The sequence below is a fragment of the Petaurus breviceps genome, unplaced genomic scaffold (assembly GCF_028583685.1).
Source record: "Petaurus breviceps papuanus isolate PSGF00001 unplaced genomic scaffold, PetGlider_PUasm1.0 90730, whole genome shotgun sequence".
Taxonomy (NCBI): Eukaryota; Metazoa; Chordata; class Mammalia; order Diprotodontia; family Petauridae; genus Petaurus; species Petaurus breviceps.
The window spans coordinates 8,508,944-8,526,538 of record NW_027187324.1 but is presented as its reverse complement, the minus strand read 5'-3'; the positions used below and the strand labels follow the sequence as shown (position 1 = coordinate 8,526,538).

The following is a 17,595-nucleotide window of genomic DNA, read 5'->3' as shown; positions in this document are numbered from 1 at the left end:
TCCCTCTCACCTTCCCCCTCTTCCTCTCCACTCAAGCTTTCTTCTTGCCTCTTTTATGTGAGATAATTTACCCCATTCTGCCTCTTCCTTTCTCCTACTCCCAGTACATTCCTTTTTTATCCCTTAATTTTATTTTTAGATATATTCCCTTCATATTCAAGTCATCCTATGCCATCTGTGTGTATGTATATTTTTATACATATGTATATATTCCCTCCAACTACCCTAATACTGAAAAAGGTCTCGTGAGTTACAAATATCATTTTTCCATGCAGGAATGTAAACAGATAAACTTTAATTAGTCTCTTATGATTTCTCTTTCCCGTTTATTTTTTCATGCTTCTCTTGAGTTTTGTAGTTGAAAGTCAAATTTTCTATTCAGTTCTGGTCTTTTCGTTAAGAATGTTTGAAAGTCCTCTATTTCACTGAAATGTCCATTTTTTCCCCTGAAGAATTATACTCAGTTTTGCTGGGTAGGTGAATCTTGGTTTTAATCCTAGCTCCTCTGACCTCTGGCATATCATATTCCAAGCCCTTTGAACCCTTAATGTAGAAGCTGCTAAATCTTGTGTTATCCTGAACGTGTTTCCATGATACTTGAATTGTTTCTTTCTCTGGCTGCTTGCCATATTTTCTCTTTAACCTAGGAGTTCTAGAATTTGGCTACAATATTCATAGGAGTTTTCCTTTTGTGATCTCTTCCAGGAGGCCATCAGTGGATTCTTTCGATGTCTATTTTACCCTCTGGTTCCAGAATATCAGCGCAGTTTTCCTTGATAATTTCTAGAAAGATGATGTCTAGGCTCTTTTTTTGATCATGGCTTTCAGGTAGTGTAGTAATTTTTAACTTATCTCTTCTGGATTTATTATCCAGGTCAGTTGTTTTCCAATGAGAATTTAATAGTCTTCTCGTTTTTCTTTCTTTTGGTTTTGTTTTATAATTTTTTGATTTCTCATAGAGTCTTTAGCTTCCATTTGCTCCATTCTAATTTTTAAGGAATAATTTTCTTCACTGAGCTTTTGGACCTCCTTTTCCATTTGGCCAATTTTTTTTTAAGGCATTCTCTTTTTTTGGCTTTTTGAACCTTTTTTGCCTTATGGATTAGCCTATTCTTTAAGGTGTTATTTTCTTCAGTATTTTTTTGGGTCTCCTTTAGCAAGCTGTCAACTTATTTTTCATGATTTTCTTACATCACTCTCATTTCTCTTCCCAATTTTTCCTCTACTTCTCTTGAGTTTCAAAATTATTTTTGCACTCTTCCAAGGCCTGCAACCAATTCATATTTTTCTTGGAAGCTTTGGATGTCTTCTTCTGGTTGTTATGTTTTGATATTCTTTGTCACCAAAGTAAGATTCTATAGTCTGATATTTTTCCCTCTGCTTGTTCATTCTCCCAGTTAATTATCTGACTTTTTAGCGCTTTGTTAAGGCAGGATTCTGTTTCTAGTGTGAAGGGTGTACTGTCTCAAGCTTCAGGGGTTTTGTACAGCTGTTTTCAGAGATACTTCTAGAGACCTGTAAATTTTCAGTTCTTCCAAGGTGGTCTGATCAAAGGTCCAGGCCTGTGCTCTGCTCTGTAAGTAACTACAAACACTCTTTTCTGCCTTGGAACTATGAGGAGGATTCCTCTCCACCGCCACCACAAGCTCCACCATGCTACAATTCCTCCTTACCCCAGGGCTGCCACCCAGGATTACAACCTAGATCCAAACACAGGCAAAACAAGCTCATCCTGCTTCAGGAGGCAAAGAGATCCCTGAAATCTCCCTCTTGTCAGTTGCTCAATCCCCCTTCCATCTGTGTGTCGATCTGCAAGCAGTCACTGTTGCCTCTGCCACTCTGGGGCTGAAGCTGGACCACACTTCTCTCTCACCCAGGTCCAACAGACCTTTCCTACCGACCTTCTAAGTTGTCTTTGGCATTTGTGGGTTAAGAAGTCTGTAAACCATCACAGTTGTCAGTGATTTAGTCCACTGAGGCTTGTTCCAGGTTTCCTGGGGCCTGGTCTATGCTGGCACATTTTGTGCTAGACTGCACTCCTCTTTCAGATAGATGCAACAGAACTTTCTTGTCAACCTTCCAGGTTGTCTTGGGCTGGAAATTTGTTTCACTCTGTCATTTTGTGGGTCCTGTTGCTCTAGAATTTGGTTAATTTTTTTACAGGTATTTGGATGGGTATAGAGGAAAGGTCAAGCAAGTTTCTGTTTTTATTCTGTCATCTTGGCTCTGCCCCTCAAGTTCTGCTTTTTAAGGAGTTCTCTTCAGTGGATTTTTATGTCTCTTCTACCATTTGGCCTATTCTACTTTTTAAGGTGCTATCTTTTAAGTTTTTTTTCTTTTGGTTCTTCCTTTAACAAACTAGTGACTTTTTAAAAATCACTTTCTTGTATCACTGTCATTTTCCCCCCATTTTTTCATCTACCTTTCTTATTTGATTTTGAAAATCCTCTTTGAGCTCTTCCAGGAATCCTTTTTGGGCTTGAAACCAATTTACATTTTTCTTTGAGGCTTTGTTTATAGTAATTTTGATTTTGTTGTCTTCTTCTGAATTTGTGTTTTGACCTTCCCTGTCACCAAAGTAGCTTTCTATGGCAGGTTCTCTTTTTTGCTGTTTGTTCATTTTCCCAGCCTATTTCTTTTCTTTTTTTTCTTTTTGGAGGGCAATTGGGGTTAAGTGACTTGCCCAAGGTTATATGCCTAGTTTTTGTGTTAAGTGTCTGAGGCCAGATTTGAACTCAGGTCCTCCTGACTCCAAGACCAGTGCTCTACTCACTATGCCACCTAGCCACCCCCCCCCTTTAAAAATTTTTTTTTTAATTTAATTTTATTTAATTTTATTTTTTGCCTTTTTTTTTTTTGGAAAGGCAGTTGGGGTTAAGTGACTTACCCAAGGTCATAAGGCTAGTTTTTGTGTTAAGTGTCTGAGGCCGGATTTGAACTCACATCCTCCTGATTACAGGGCCAGTGCTCTATTCACTGCGCCACCTAGCTGCCCTGCCTGCCTATTTCTTGACTTTTAACTTTATTCTAAAGTGGGGCTCTGCTCCTAGGGTGGAGGGGGCAGTGTCTCACACTTCAGGACATTCTTGCTCCTGCTCTCAGTTAGTTCTGGAAGTTTGTAAGTTTTTAGTTCTTCCTAAGTGGTGTGACCTAAGGAGGTGTGGTGACTGCTCTCCTGGCCTCTACTCAGGTCTGTGAGCAACCACTAACACCCTTTCCTGCCCTGGGACTATGACAAGGGTCTATGCTCCCCTGTGGCCACAAGCTCTGGTGTGTTAGAGCTCCTCCTTGTCCTGTGACTGTGACCCTTATCTGCATATGGGCAATGTAACAGAATTCTACATTTAGCGCTAACAAAGGGACCTTGTGAATCTCCTGCTGATCAGTTGTCTGACCTCCTCAACCCCGTCCCCTGACTGTGGGGTAGAGCTCTAAAAGCCAAAGCTTCCACAGCTGCTTCAGTTGTCCCCAAGACCTGCTGCTGGTTTGCTAGGGTAAGGCCTGTGCTCTACTCCCACCCCAGTGTGATAGTCATTTCTTGTAGACTTTCCACCTGTCTTAAGGTGGAAAATCGTTTTACTCCATCCTTTTGTGGGGTCTGCCACTCCAGAATTTGTTTTGAGGTATTATTTAAAGATGTTTTGAGTGGAATTTGGGAGAGCTCTGGCAATTCCCTGCCTTTTCTCTGCCATCTTGGCTCTGCCCCCATGATTTGTACAATTTATACAGCTAGTAAGCCGCAGGGACAAAATCCTAATCCAGGTCTCCTGATGTAAAATAATAGTATTTTTTTTTTGCCTTTTGGAGGGCAATTGGGGTTAAGTAACTTGCCCAAGGTTACACAGCTAATTTTTCGTTTGTTTGTTTGTTTTTTGTGTGTGGGTGTTACGTGTCTGAGGCCAGAACAGAACTCCGGTTCTCCTGACTTCGGGCTGGCGCTTTACTCACTGCGCCACCTAGCTGCCCCGAAATATAGTATTCTTTCTACTATAGTACAGTGTCTCTTAAGAAGAAATGAATTGAAATGTAACAGTTATTACATAACTTTCATTCACTAAGCATGTATTAAGACACTGTGTTAAGTCCTGGGGATAAAAATCAAGGCAAGATCAGTTCCTTTGCTAAAGGAGCTCATATTCCAATAGCAGAGGCAAACCTACAAATTATAAACATAGAAATAAAAGGAAATCACAGAGGGTAAGGTACTAGCAGCTGAGAGGCAGGGAAAAGCCTGTTGGTATTTGAGCTGTCTTGAAAGAAGCCAGGGAAGTTAAGAAGCAGAGGTGAAGAGGGAGAGCATTCTCAGCATGCGGAATAAGAGGTCCTCCAAGAAGGTATTAAGTGCCAGGCACTGTGCTAAGTGCTGAGGATAGAAAGACACGCAAACACACAGTTCCTGCCTTCAAGGAGCATATACTCTAATGGAGAATAAAACATGTATATATATATATACAGGCTGAGCAGAAGGAATGGTGAAGTGAAAAGTTGGTGAAGGAACTGGGAAAGGCCTCCTGCAGAAGAAATGAGTTGAAATCATGAAGGGAAACAGGGAAAATAGGTGGCAGAGGAGAGGAAGGGGAACATTCCAGGACGGAGGGAGAGTCATTGCAAATATACAGTCAAGAGACACTGTTTAGTATGTGTGGAACAGCAAGTAGGCTGGTGTCATATTTGAGTGTATGGTAAGAATAAAGTTTAAGAAGACTTGAAAGGGGTCAGGTTGTGTAGAGTCTTAAATGCCAAAAAGGGCTTTATATTAGCATCTGGAGACAATAGGGAGTCCTCTGAAGTTTACTGAGTATGCAAGTGACACGATCAGACTTACATTTTAAGAAAATCACCATAGTAACTGACAGACCCTTCTTGAGGGTGGGGGTTGAGGAGGCCAGAAACCAAGGTTTATGAGCTTGACATGGATGAAAATGAGTAAAGAAGACTGCAAAAGAGCTATCAGAAAGATAGAAGAAGAATCAGGTGAAAGTGTCACAAAAACCCAGAAAGGAAAGTATCAAGATGGAGATAATGATCAACACCTTCAAATAATGCAGAGACAGAGAAAGAGGCAGATTGCAAAAAGCCTCTTAGAGAGAAAAATAAGAGGTCATTTGAGAGAGCAATTTCAATGGAATGATAAGAGATGGATGGGGCATTTAATATGTGCTTGCTACGTGCCATGCTATGTGCTAAGCACTAGGGATACAAATATATCAAGCAAGAAAGTCCCTGCTCCCAAGGAGCTTATATTCTAATGGGAAAAGATAGCATATAAAGGGAAGCCAGAAGGTAGGATACAAGGGAATACCCTTGCAGTGTCAGGAGATGACTGGGAAGTAGAGGAGAGGTCTAGTTAAGGGCAAGATGAAGTGAAAGCTCCCCTATCATAGCCCAGTTTCTCAGGGACTGAGTCTATGGTCCTGGTGACACTTGGCTGAGTGCCTGGCACAGAAGAGGAACTTAAATAAATGCCTGATTTGTTGACTTGGTGGGAAAGTCATGAGGATGATGGCTAAAGTGTAGGCAGTATAGTGTGGAGATGCCTGGAAAGGAAGACAGGAGAAGGAGGAAGCTAGATGGTAGAGGGTTTTATAAAAATTAAGAGAATAGGGTATTACTCATTGAGGGTGGAGTAAAAGCAGGAATTTGCTTGAGCTTGTCCCCTAATTACCTCCGATACCTGTAAAAAATGACTCTAAACAAATTTTAGAGCTACAGAACATACAAAGTGAAACAAATCTCCTACTAAGAACAGCCTAGCAGACTGAAAGGGTCTACTGCACCGGACTGGGAGCAGAGTGCAGTCCTGTGAGGGCCACGCCAGCACAGACCAGGTGGGGCAGACCTTAGAGGATTAAATCATTAGCAGCTGTGGTGGTTTCCAGAATTCTCAACCTACAAACAACAAAGACAAAGTAAAAGGTCACTGGGGAAATTCTGTTGGACCTAGGTGAGAGAAGAGTGTAGATGGCTGTGGTAGCAGTAGCAGTGGCTGCTTCTGGAGCTCCATGTCCACAGATGGTGGGCAGACCAAGTGGCTCATCAGAGGGCAATTGCAGGAATCTCTTTGCTGGCACTGAGGCAGGATAATCTTGCTTTGTCTTGCTTGGATCTGGGTCACAGTTTTGGGTGGTGGTCCTGGGATGAGGAGGAGCACTGGCATGGCAGAGCTTGTAGAGGCTGTGGAGTATTCCTCCTCACAGTTCTGGGGCAGATGCGTAGAAGTAACTCTGACAACAGCTGTGCAAAACCCCAGAAATTTGGGACAGAGCACTATCCACCCTGGAAGCAGAGTTCTACTATGGCAAAGAGTTCAAAAGCCAAGTAATTGGCTGGGAAAATGAGCAGAGGAAGAGAAATCAGACTATAGAATCTTTCTTTAGTGACAAAGAAGATCAAAACACAGAACCAAAAAAAGACAACAAAGTCAAAATTCCTGCATCAAAAGCCTCCAAGAAAAATATGAATTGGTCATAGGCCATGGAGGAGCTCAAAAAGGAGTTTGAAAATCAAGTAAGAGAAGTAGAGGAAAAACTGAGAAGAGAAATGAGAATGATATAAGAAAACCATGAAAAATGAGTCAACACCTTGCTAAAGGATACGTCCAAAAATACTTAAGAAAATAACACCTTGAAAAATAGACTAACTCAAATGGCAAAAGAGGTCCAAAAAGTCAATGAAGAGGAGAATGCCTTAAAAAGCAGAACTGGCAAGTTGGAAAAGGAAGTTCAGAAGCTCACTGAAGCTCACTTTAGAAAATAATTCCTTCAAAATTAGAATGGAGCAAATGGAAGCTAATGACTTTATGAGAAATCAAGACATTATAAAAAAGATTCAAAAGAATGAAAAAATAGAAGACAGTGTGAAATAGCACACAGGAAAAACTATTGCTCTGGAAAATAGATTCAGGAGAGATAATTTAAAATTTTTGGACTACCTGAAAGACCTAATCAAAAAAAAAGAGCCTAGACATCATCTTTTTTTTTTTTCTTTTTGGAGGGCAATTGGGATTAATAGACATCATCTTTTCAAGAAACTATCAAGGAAAACTGCCCTGATATTCTAGAACCAGAGGACAAAAGAGAAATTGAAAGAATTCACCAATCCCCTCTTTGAAAAAGATCCCCAAAAGAAAACCCTAGGAATATTATATTCAAATTCCAGAGTTCCAAGGTTAAGGAGAAAATATTACAAGCAGCGAGGAAGAAATAATTTTAGTATTGTGGAAACACAATCAGGATAATACAAGTTCTAGCAGAAAAGAGTCAAGAACAACTCCAGAGTCGTGAACACGTATGACTAGGAGGAAGGAGGTGTTCTCAACACAAACAAGAAAGTTACGAAGAAGTATTAGGAACCTGGTGGATGGTTGCTGGCTGGGGGGAAAGTTATCAATTCTAGGTTAGACACGGTGAATTTAAGATGCCTAAGGAACCTGTAAGAGGTAGTTGGGAATGTGAGATTGTGCTCAGGAAAGAGACAAGGGTTGTGTAGATCTGGGAGTCATAAGTATAGAGATGACAGTTAAACTCATGAGAAATAATGAAGACATCAAAAACAAGTATATTTGGAAAATGTCCTAGGGGATAAAGAACATTGAGGGGGCAGGATTTCGGTGATAATCCAGCAAAGGAAAATGATAAGAAATGGCCAGATAGATAGGAGAGCCAGAAGGAAGCAATGTCATAAAAAAGATAAGGAGTGTCTAGAGGGAAGTGTTGTCAACTAGTCAAAAGAGGTCATAGGATTTGCCAATTAAGATCATGTACAAGGAATAAGGAGGCAAATGTCACTAGATTATAAAGTCAGGAATGGGGGAGTAAAATGTAAGAAGACTGGAAAGGTAGGTGGAGGCCAGGCTATGAAGGGCTTTGAACACTAAACTTAGGATTTTATACTTGAAGGGGGTCGGTGGTGGTAGTTGGGGAGGTACTAGAGTTTACTAAATGAGGGAATGACATAGACCTGAGATTTAGGAAGATCAATTAAATACTTACATATATGTTAGAGAGAAACTTGAGGCAGAGAAACCAATTAATAGATTTCAATAGTTCAGGTGTGAGGTGATAGGAGCCTGTACCAAGGTCATGGTAATGTTAGAGGAGAGGGCTGTTATGAAGGCAAAGTTGACAGGACTTGGCAACAGATTGAATGTGGAGAGGAAGTGAGGCACTAAGGATGATAATGGAGAGTCAGAGGGAATGAGGCGTCAAGGATGCCACCTAGGTTGGGTAGTGTGGGTGATTAGGAGGATGGTGATACCTTTGGTAACAATAGGAAACCTTAGGAAGAGGGGTAGCTTTTAGGTAAGAATATAATTACTTTAGTTTTGGACGTGTTGAGTTTAATATTTCTGTGAAATATCCAGGTTGAGAGTTGCATAGTCTTATGGAAAATTTAAATAATAGGGGTCATACAGAAAAAAAGGATCCAATGAAAGAGACAAAGAAAAAGCCAGAACATTTCAAGAATATCATTTCATAAATGACAAGGGAAACAATATTAAGACTGGAAAATAAGAGTCAGAAGCTATGGAAAGATCAGATAGGAAAACAATTGAGGAAAAAAATCCACTGGATTTGACAATTAGGGGACTCATTGATTATATCTGCAAGAATGGTTTCAACAGAGAAAGGGTACCAAAGCTATTCTGCAAAAGATTAAGGAACAAGTGGGTAATGTGGAAGTGGAAAAGGAAGTAAAAAATTGTTAAAGATTGTTTTTTTTTGCTTTTTGGAGAGGGGAAGGCAGGGCAATTGAGTTTAAGTGACTTGCCCAAGGTCACACGGCTAATAAATGTTAACTGTCTGAGGCCAAATTTAAACTCAGGTCCTCCTGACTCCAGGGCTGGTGCTCTATTCACTGTGCCACATAGCCATCTCCAAACTGTTTTTGATGATGAAAGAAAAATAGCTAAGGAGAATTAAGTCAAGGGAAGTCTGTTTTTCAAATGGACACTGAGGGACAGAAGGGCTTGGAATATGATATTCCGGAGGTCAAAGGAACTGGGATTAAAAACCAAGAATCACCTACCCAGTAAAACTGAGTATCATGTTTCAGGGGGAAAAAAATGGTCATTCAGTGGAATAGAGGACTTTTCAAGCATTCTTGATGAAAAAACCAGGGTTGAATAGAAAATCTGACATTCAGATACAAGAAGCAAGAGAAGCTTGAGAAGGTAAACAGGGAAAAGAAATCATAAGGAACTTATCAAAGTTCAACTATTAACATTCCTACATGGAACAATGATAATTGCAACTGATGAAACTTTTCTCAGTATGAAAATAGTTGAAGGAAGGTATATGGGCATATGAATACATATGTGAATGTGTGTATATATGTTTACAGGTATACATAGACAAAAGGCAAAGGACCAATTTAATAGGAAGGGATGATACTTAAAAGGTGAAATTAAGAGGTGACAGAGGAATATAACAAGAGGAGGTGAGAGACAGAATAGGGTAAACTATCTCATATAGAAGAGGCAAGGGAAAATGGTTACAATGGAGGGGAAGAACAGGAAGACAAAAAGGCAAAACCTTATTCTCATTGAATTTGGCTCAGGGAGGGAATGACATACACACTAAATAGGGTATCTCACCCTACAGGAGAGTAGGGGGGAAGGGGATGAGAGGGGGGATGATGGAAGGGAGGGCAGGTTGGGGGGTAGGGAAGTTGGAAGCACCCATTTTTGAAAAGGGACAGGTTCAAAGTAGAGAATAAAACAAGTGGAAGGTGGAGGTGGGATGGGAGGGAGGGAAATATAGTCAGTGTTTTACAATATATCTACTATGGTAATGTTTTGCATAGCTACACACATACAACCTATACTGAATTGCTCATCTTCCCAGTAAGGGTGGGTGACAAGGGAGGAAGGGAATGAATCTGGAATTCAAAGTTTTAAAATCAAATGTTTAAAAATACATTAATACTATTTTACATATAATTGGGAAATAAGATATTTAGGCATTGGGGCATAGAGATCCACCATGCCCTACTGGAAAAGGTGAAGGGGGTATGGGAGAAGATATGGAAGAGAGCAGACTGGAGGAGGGGAGATCCTGTGGGACTGCTATTTTGGGGCAGTGGGTAGGGGAAAAATGGGGGAAAAAAATTGTAACTCAAAATCTTGCAGAAAAGAATGATGTAAACCAGAAGTTAATAAAGCATTTGGAAAAAAAAAAAGTCCAGAGTTATGGATGTTTGCATTTTGTAGATATGATTTTTTTTTGGAACATTCAAGTTGACTTAAAAACCAATTTCAACAGATAAGACAGATGACCACATGTTCCTCCCAACCAAAACAAAACCAATGTCTGACTATAAAGTAATGAGTTTGGGTTCTTCATGTGAACAATCAATTGGCTTTAAAGAGATACCAAAAATATTTTGAGCATTAGAATATCACTTGAATAAGTGTATATAGTTCAAAGTACTTTGGAAAGACAATGCTTTAGTATGTTAGTAATCAGCCACCCATATACCCAGCCACTACCACTCCAGATCAGCCCATCACCTCTTGCCTAGACTCCTGCAATAGCCTCCTAATTGGCCTCCATGCCTCAAGTCTTTTCCCACTCTAATATGTTTTCCACAGGAATATAAAGTGATCCTCTTAAAGTATAGGTCTGATCATGTCACATACTTACCCAATTCAATAAATTACAGTAGCTCTGCAAATCTCTATAATCAATCAATCAATCAATCAGCATTTATTAAGTGACTACTGTGTGTGCTAGGTGCAGGGGATAGAATTCAATGAATGAAACAATCCCTATCCACAAGGAGTTTACATTCTAACACAGAAGATAAGTATATACAAAAATAAATACAAATAGAATAAATACAAAGATATACAAAGTATTCAAATAAAAGGTAGCTTGAGAGGAATAGCACCAACAGCTGAGGCAAAGTTATCAACCATTAACTCTTATACAGCATTTAAGAATCTTCATAGCCTAGCCCCAATGTAGCTTTCTAGACAATACATTAGTATTGACCATGAATTCCAAGATCTAGTCAAACTAGTTTTTGAAATTTTCTCTTATACATCACTCTCCCACTCCCACCTGCATGCCTCACACTGTCCCCATTACCTGGAAGGCACTCCCTCCTGACCTCAGCCTCTTAGAATCCCTAGTTCCTCTAAGATTCAGCTAAAAAAACCATCTGGTACAAGAGGCCTTTCCCAAACTCCCCAGTTGTGAGTGCCTTCCACCTCAAAATATGGATTTTGTGTGTATGTGTGTGTATACATGTGCCTGTGTCTCTTCTGTTGAAATGCAAGTTTCTCGACTGTTCCATTTTTGTCTTTGTACTCCTGTACCTAACATAATTGCCAGCACATAATAGGTGATTAATAAATGTTTGATTGATTGATGTTTGTTTATAAAGAAGCTTCATTATTTTAGTGACATGCCAAGTATAGATTCCCACTGCACCAGCTCCAAACCTAAATTTCAATCTTTTTTGCTTCCTTTAGTCACTCAACCTAATAAAGAAAAACATTCTCTGAAATTGTTTTTTTACTTTGGAGAATTACAATTTAACTATATCATCAAATGCATGCATATGTGAAGAACAAGATTCACAAATTCTCTTACTTTTGTAAGATAGTCCACTTTCATGTTGTCAATAATTAGGTTTTTCTGGGAGAGTTCTATTTTCAGCAACTGAATGTTATGAAGCAGTTCTTTTCTTTCAATAAGCTGCTTTGTGATTTTGGTTTTCCCCTCTCTTTCTTCTGATGAAGAAATGTCATCTGTAGGTACTGTAGTTTCTAAGCTAATATCTTCAGACTCTAGAGAACTAGAGATGTTGACTTTTCTTAATTCTTTAGGAATTTTTCGTGACATCTCTGCTGCTACTGATGGATTTTCCTTTGCAATTTTCAATTTAAATATCCTGCAGATAAAAAAAATTAAGATTAAATTTAAATCTTTCCCAAAACACAAATACATATTTAAAATATGTAACAGATAAGATATTAAGTTTCTCCTTAACATAAATTAACTACAGGAAACCTCTAAGCTACTGCTTGTCAAATTACTACTATGATTAAGCAGTAAATTGGTGTGCAAAATACTAAGTAATAATTTTGGTATGGTTTCATTTTGTGACAGCAATGTGTGTGTGAGCGTGTGCGTACGTTTTCACTTCCACAGATGACCTATGCTCACAGAGGACATTTTTGTTTTTGTTTGTCCAGTGCTTAGCATAGTTCTAGGTACTAAAACTAGTTATTTAATGAATTAACGTTGATTGGTATTCTTTCTGAAATACCAAGCTTGCATCAATCATATTGGAGTGGTCTTAGGTATACAGCCACCAGGTTACTTTTCCTAAATCAGAACTTTACCACATCATCCAACTCAAAAATGCTCAATGGCTGCTCACTGTTAACAGAATAAATCTGAGTTCCTTAGCCTTGAGTTTAAGTAATGGACAAGTCAGTCCAAGGCTAACTCTTCCACCCCTTTCTCTCACAACTTCAAAATACAAAGTATCTCTACTACAATGACGAGCTCATCCCTCTTAAGATTCTTACCCTTATAACTTTGTTGACACTTCCCTCTTCCTATCTGCCTATGGACAGTTTGCTCATCCTATAAGGTAGCGTTCAAATCCCACCTCCAAGAAGTTTTCTCAAACACTTCAGATTGGAATGCTCTCTTCCTTCCCACCTCCTTAATCTGAACCTTTTCACTTACCTGCACCAGTTATTGGCATTTATGGGTGTGTGTGTACACACAGTGGCACATAGCACCAGGGTGACCACAGGCTGATCTTTTCAGACACAGCATCTATATACAGCTGCATGTGGAACTATACAGAGAGGGAGCTATGTATAGATATAACTATATACGCTGGAGACAGTTTGGTTGCTCAGTGGATAAAGGGCTAGGCTGGGAGCCAGGAAGACCTGTGTTCAAATCTAGCTTCTGACACATATTTGCTGTGTGACACTGTGTAAGTCACATAATCTGTTTGCCTCAGTTTCTCCCATTGTAAAATGGGCATAACAGCAGCACCAATCTCTCTGGGTGTACTGATTATCAAATGGGACAAGAACTGTAATGGCCTTAGCACGGTGTCTACAGTGCTACAGATGCCAGTTATTACTACGATTGGACTTAAAGTCAGGGACACTCGGGTTCAATCTCAATAGGAGACCCGGGGAAGTCTCTCTACTCTGCCGACCTCAGTTTTCCCATCTGTTTAACAGGAATAATAATAGCACCTACTTCCCTGGACTTCAGAGATAATATAAAGCACTCAGCAAAACTGAGAGCGAAATGTGAAGGCTGTTGTACAGGAAGCCCTCCCCAAACCCTCTTAATTCCCAGGTCCGCCCTCGGTTAACTGTTTACTAGTCATCCTATCCATAGCTTACCTAGTAAATGTTTGTTTTCGTGTGATCACCCCAATTAGACTGTAAGCTCCTCGAGGGCAGGGCTGTCTTCTGCCGCTTCTTCCACGGCCAGCGCTTAGTCCGGTGCCTGGCACGTAGCAGACGCTTTAATGAATGTTTACTGACTCGAACCGAATAGAGTGAAGGTCGACCATTCTCTTCTACCAAGGAAAACAACGAGGGGAGGCCTCCGGGCCCTGCTCCTTAGAGAGACCACGGGCTGTGGGGAGGCCGGAGCTCGGGACAGATAATTACCATGGACGAAAGAGCCGGAGCCGCCTGCGCTGCCGCCGGGGGAAGCCTTCGCGGCTCCTCAGTTCGTGCTCTCCTCTGCAACCGGCCGGCCTCTCGGGAGGAAGCCGTAACCAGGACAACCGTGCTAGCACCGGAGAAACAAAGGAGGAAGCCGCAACTCGAAGGGCTCTCGAGCCATGCCGAAATCAAACCCGTTAACTAATAGCCGCGGGAAGCGGCAGGGCATGCTGGGAAGTGGAGTTCTTAGAAAAGCCGTCCCCAGGCGGGCCAACCAGAGAGAACCGTTGCTCTGACGCCTCCCACGTGACTGAGAGCCTAGGCTGAGAGCGGCGCATGCCGGGAAGTGAAGTTCTTAGAAAAGTTTGCCCTAGGTGGAGTAACCCGAGAGAACCATCTCTTTGACTTCTCTGGCCGATTAGGAGCGGAGGAAAGCAGAGGGGTATGTCGGGAAGTGAAGTTCTTAGACCTCCGCTGGCCAACCCGATAGCACCATCTCTGACGTAAAGCTGTGGGTTTGACCAATCGCGGAGGCCGCCGGAAGGGCCGACTGCTTGAAGGCGCGGAGTTTGCCTCCTGCTTCCTTTCCCCGCCCACCCGCTTTAGTTCTTTACTCGACTTGATGCCGCACGAGGGCGCAGCTCTGGGTGCATTTTAGTCTTCTCTGCACTTACGCAGCGCCGCCCTGGTGAGTCCTTTGCTTGCTTCTCAAACTTGATCCGCGGTGCGGTCTGCCCGGAGACCGGCCAGGGAGCGCGATGCTCAAATCCAAAACGTTCTTGAAGAAGACCCGAGCGGGCGGAGTGCTGAAGATAGTGCGGGAGCATTATCTGCGCGACGACATCGGTTGCGGGGCCTCGGGCTGCACCGAGTGTTGCAGTGCCCTGGAAGGGCCGGCCCTGGAGCCTCAGCCACGCGACCCAGAGAGCAGCCTCTGCCCACAGCCCCACTACCTCCTGCCTGACACCAACGTGTTACTGCACCAGGTGGTACCCGGGGCCGGGGACTGGCGAGCCTGCTTCGTGGGGAGGTGGGGGGGGGGTGTGAATGGGGGGAGGGGAAGGGCATTGGAATCCCCCGCCTTGGGAGATCTGGCTTCGCGTCACCGCGCCTCTCCCCGACCACCTTCCGCCTCTGGGCCTGTGAGCGAGTTATATACAACCTCCTAGCATTTAGAGCTAGAAGAGCAAAAATGCAAAGCGGATTACAGCTACAGGTTTTAAAATGGCAATTTCAGTAGAACACAGGTGTCATCTGTTTCTTTGTGGTAAAGACTAAGAAACAGTATTTTAGTTTTTGGGTTTTGTGGTGTGTTATCAGAGATAAGCTTGACTTTCCTCTGGGTTGTAAAATTCGGGAGATGGACCTGGAAGGGCTCCTCCAGCTTTAGTGCTATGACTCCCCCCTCCAGAATGCACCCCTTGGGCTTCATTTTTGTTTGACTTTTTTTTCCCCTTCTCCTAATAAGTTGAAAATTTATGGATTTTGAGTCAAGTTCTGAGTTAGAGTTTCATAGCAGCTTTGTGATTTAGGACAAGTCCTTTGATCCTAGCCCGTTTCTTTATCCTTGAAATATGGGCACAGTAAAAGTTACAGTAACGAATTCACTCATGCCTAGGAAGCATCATGTAAATGTAACTTATTGTTTTTAATTTAATTATGTAATTAGCTTTAACTTAGAGATGCTCTGAAGCCAGGGGCTTAACTGTTGTAGTCAGAAACCCCAGCAGCTCTGGGATTCTCATAAATGCTGAATATATGTTGACTGGGTTGGTGATCTTCCCTAGCTATAAGGAATCTGCAAAATACAGAGAGTGGAGTTCCAGTGAAGCGGCCCCCTGCCTTTAACTAGTCTTTATTCTTACTTAGATTCAGTTTTCAATAGTAAATGTATAACTTAGAGTTAATTTTGATGAGAAGGTATGTTGCAAAAGTAGAGTATATTGTAAATAGGTATATTGCAAGAGCAGAACCAAGTTATGGCAAATTTTAACACATTTTCCTTTTTTAAGATTGATATACTTGAGGATCCAGTCATCAGAAATGTAATCGTGCTACAAACAGTTCTCCAGGAAGTAAGGAATCGGAGTGCACCAATATATAAGAGAATCCGAGATGTGACTAGTGATCTCAGCAAACATTTCTATACCTTCACTAATGAGCATCATAGGTAAGATAAATCTCTATGTTGAAAGTGAAAAAAATCTTCAGAGGTGTTAGAATGGATGGGAGTAGCAATTTGTAATTTTGCCAAAAATATAAACACTTAAAATATTGTTTTACTTCTGAGAATATTTTTCATTTCATCTAATCAGTTTTATAGTCCAAAATGCTTTCACATACACTTTCACTTAATCTGCACAAGTACCTAATGAGTTAGGGTAATTGATATCTTTTTTTATCCAGATGAGAAATTTGAGGCACACAAGTAATTTTCTTGTGGTTCCATACTAGAACCAAGACCATTTGTCTTTAAGGAATCTTCTGACTGATAACTTCTTTGGGTTCAAGTTTGTTTCTCTATAGCTGCTTATATGCTTCTACAATTTCTCTGTAACTGACTTCGGGGCAATATTAACTGAATATTTGAAGAGTGGTTTTACCAGGAATTCTGAGCAAAAACCTTCAAGCTATATCAGATAGCAAAGGAAAGAGTTTAAAAAATACAAAGCAGATTAAGGCTATATAGATTTTAAAAATAAAAATTTTGCTAAAATGTAAGTCTTGTGATTTTTTGTGGTAAAAACTATAAAACTAAGAAAGGAATCTGTTAGGTTTCGACTTTTATATGTCTCAAACATGAGTGCTGTTATGACTATTAAGATTAGAATGATTTTTGATATTGGGAGATACTGTGGTGCTTTTTAAAAAAATTATACAAAGTAGAATGAAAGACCTGGGTTCAAAATCTGTCCTAAGCCATTTCCTGTCAGTGTGATATTGGGCTTTATTTGACCTTACTGGGCCTTAGTACTCTTCTGTAAGATGAGGAAATGGGAAGTCCCCTCCTGTTCTAAATCTATGATGATACGAAGCTATAACCTTCCAATGGAGGACTAAACCTGCCCCTTCACCTTTTTATTTTTTCCTGGACTACTCTTCCCAAATCTCTTCATCATATCTCTATTACATACTCATTGCTATTCTAGTAAAGAACACTCGCAAAATATTTTAAACCTTTGATGCCTTGCACTTACTGGAAACCTTGATTTACATTTCTTACTTTTATGCATTCTTTCATTGCAAACCTGATGAGATTTTGTTGGGAATAATACCATGTTGGGTAGAGAGAAAAGTAGAGTAGTTGGCTGAGCTGGATGAAGAGTTAGAAAGTCTTGGGTTCAAAAACCACTGTGGGTGCCTTTTGGCCTTGTGATCTGGCCAAGTGCCTTCTCTCTTAGTCTCAGGTAGCCCTTTAAGATCAAAAGCTATGGGTCTACAAGTGCTGATCCTCATTGTTAGAGGTAGTGAACATGACTTAAATGAGTGAACAATACCACCATTCAGAGCAAAGGGTTGTCTGTTAATAGCAATTCTCTATTATTCTGGTGGAGAAGAAAATGAAAAAATCTCATTGGTTTGTTTTGGGGTGTTTTTTGTTTGTTTTTGAGAGTTCAAACGGATAGAATTGGAAGAATGTGAATAGGAATATACAGATTAATTTGATCATGAGTATATGTGTTAAAGTACCATCGTAGATTACCTTCCTCTTGTGTAGACTCCTGCTTTAGTACCTCTTCATGCCTTGACTTCTTAAAAACCATTCTATTCAAGCACAAGGAGGAAAGGTTCTGACACTGACTCTGGCATCTGAGGACAATCCCAGGAAAGAAAGTATAGAGAGGTTTCTAGAGGGTTGTTCAGGTGATGAATTTTTTTCAGCCACAGTGTCACTCATGAAGGCACTAAGGCATGAAGTGGCTGCAGTCAGTCATTAG

General features: G+C 40.8%; 2 protein-coding genes across 6 annotated transcripts in view; one reads left to right on the top strand and one right to left on the bottom strand.

Moving 5' to 3' along the window:
* The window catches only part of PIBF1 (progesterone immunomodulatory binding factor 1), a 321,204-nt gene extending 307,095 nt beyond the window's left edge, over nt 1–14,109 (bottom strand). For 3 of the 4 annotated variants that reach the window (XM_069066780.1, XM_069066782.1, XM_069066781.1), the window contains exons 1-2: nt 13,388–14,109; nt 11,598–11,898 (exon numbers count right to left, since the gene is read on the bottom strand). In XM_069066780.1, the coding sequence (XP_068922881.1) occupies nt 11,598–11,849 (252 nt within the window). In that variant the 5' untranslated portion in view covers nt 11,850–11,898; nt 13,388–14,109. The remainder of the gene's footprint in view (nt 1–11,597; nt 11,899–13,387) is intronic. The other variant, XM_069066783.1, reaches the window with a different exon arrangement.
* Nucleotides 14,110–14,221: 112 nt separating this feature from the next.
* The window catches only part of DIS3 (DIS3 homolog, exosome endoribonuclease and 3'-5' exoribonuclease), a 45,277-nt gene continuing 41,903 nt past the window's right edge, over nt 14,222–17,595 (top strand). Inside the window, exons 1-2 of one of the 2 annotated variants that reach the window (XM_069066779.1) lie at nt 14,222–14,345; nt 15,670–15,827. Coding sequence is in view for 1 of the 2 variants with exons in the window: in XM_069066777.1 (XP_068922878.1) it covers nt 14,416–14,643; nt 15,670–15,827 (386 nt within the window). In the remaining variant the exon portion in view is untranslated. Of the gene's footprint in view, nt 14,644–15,669; nt 15,828–17,595 lie in introns of both variants that reach the window. The other variant, XM_069066777.1, reaches the window with a different exon arrangement.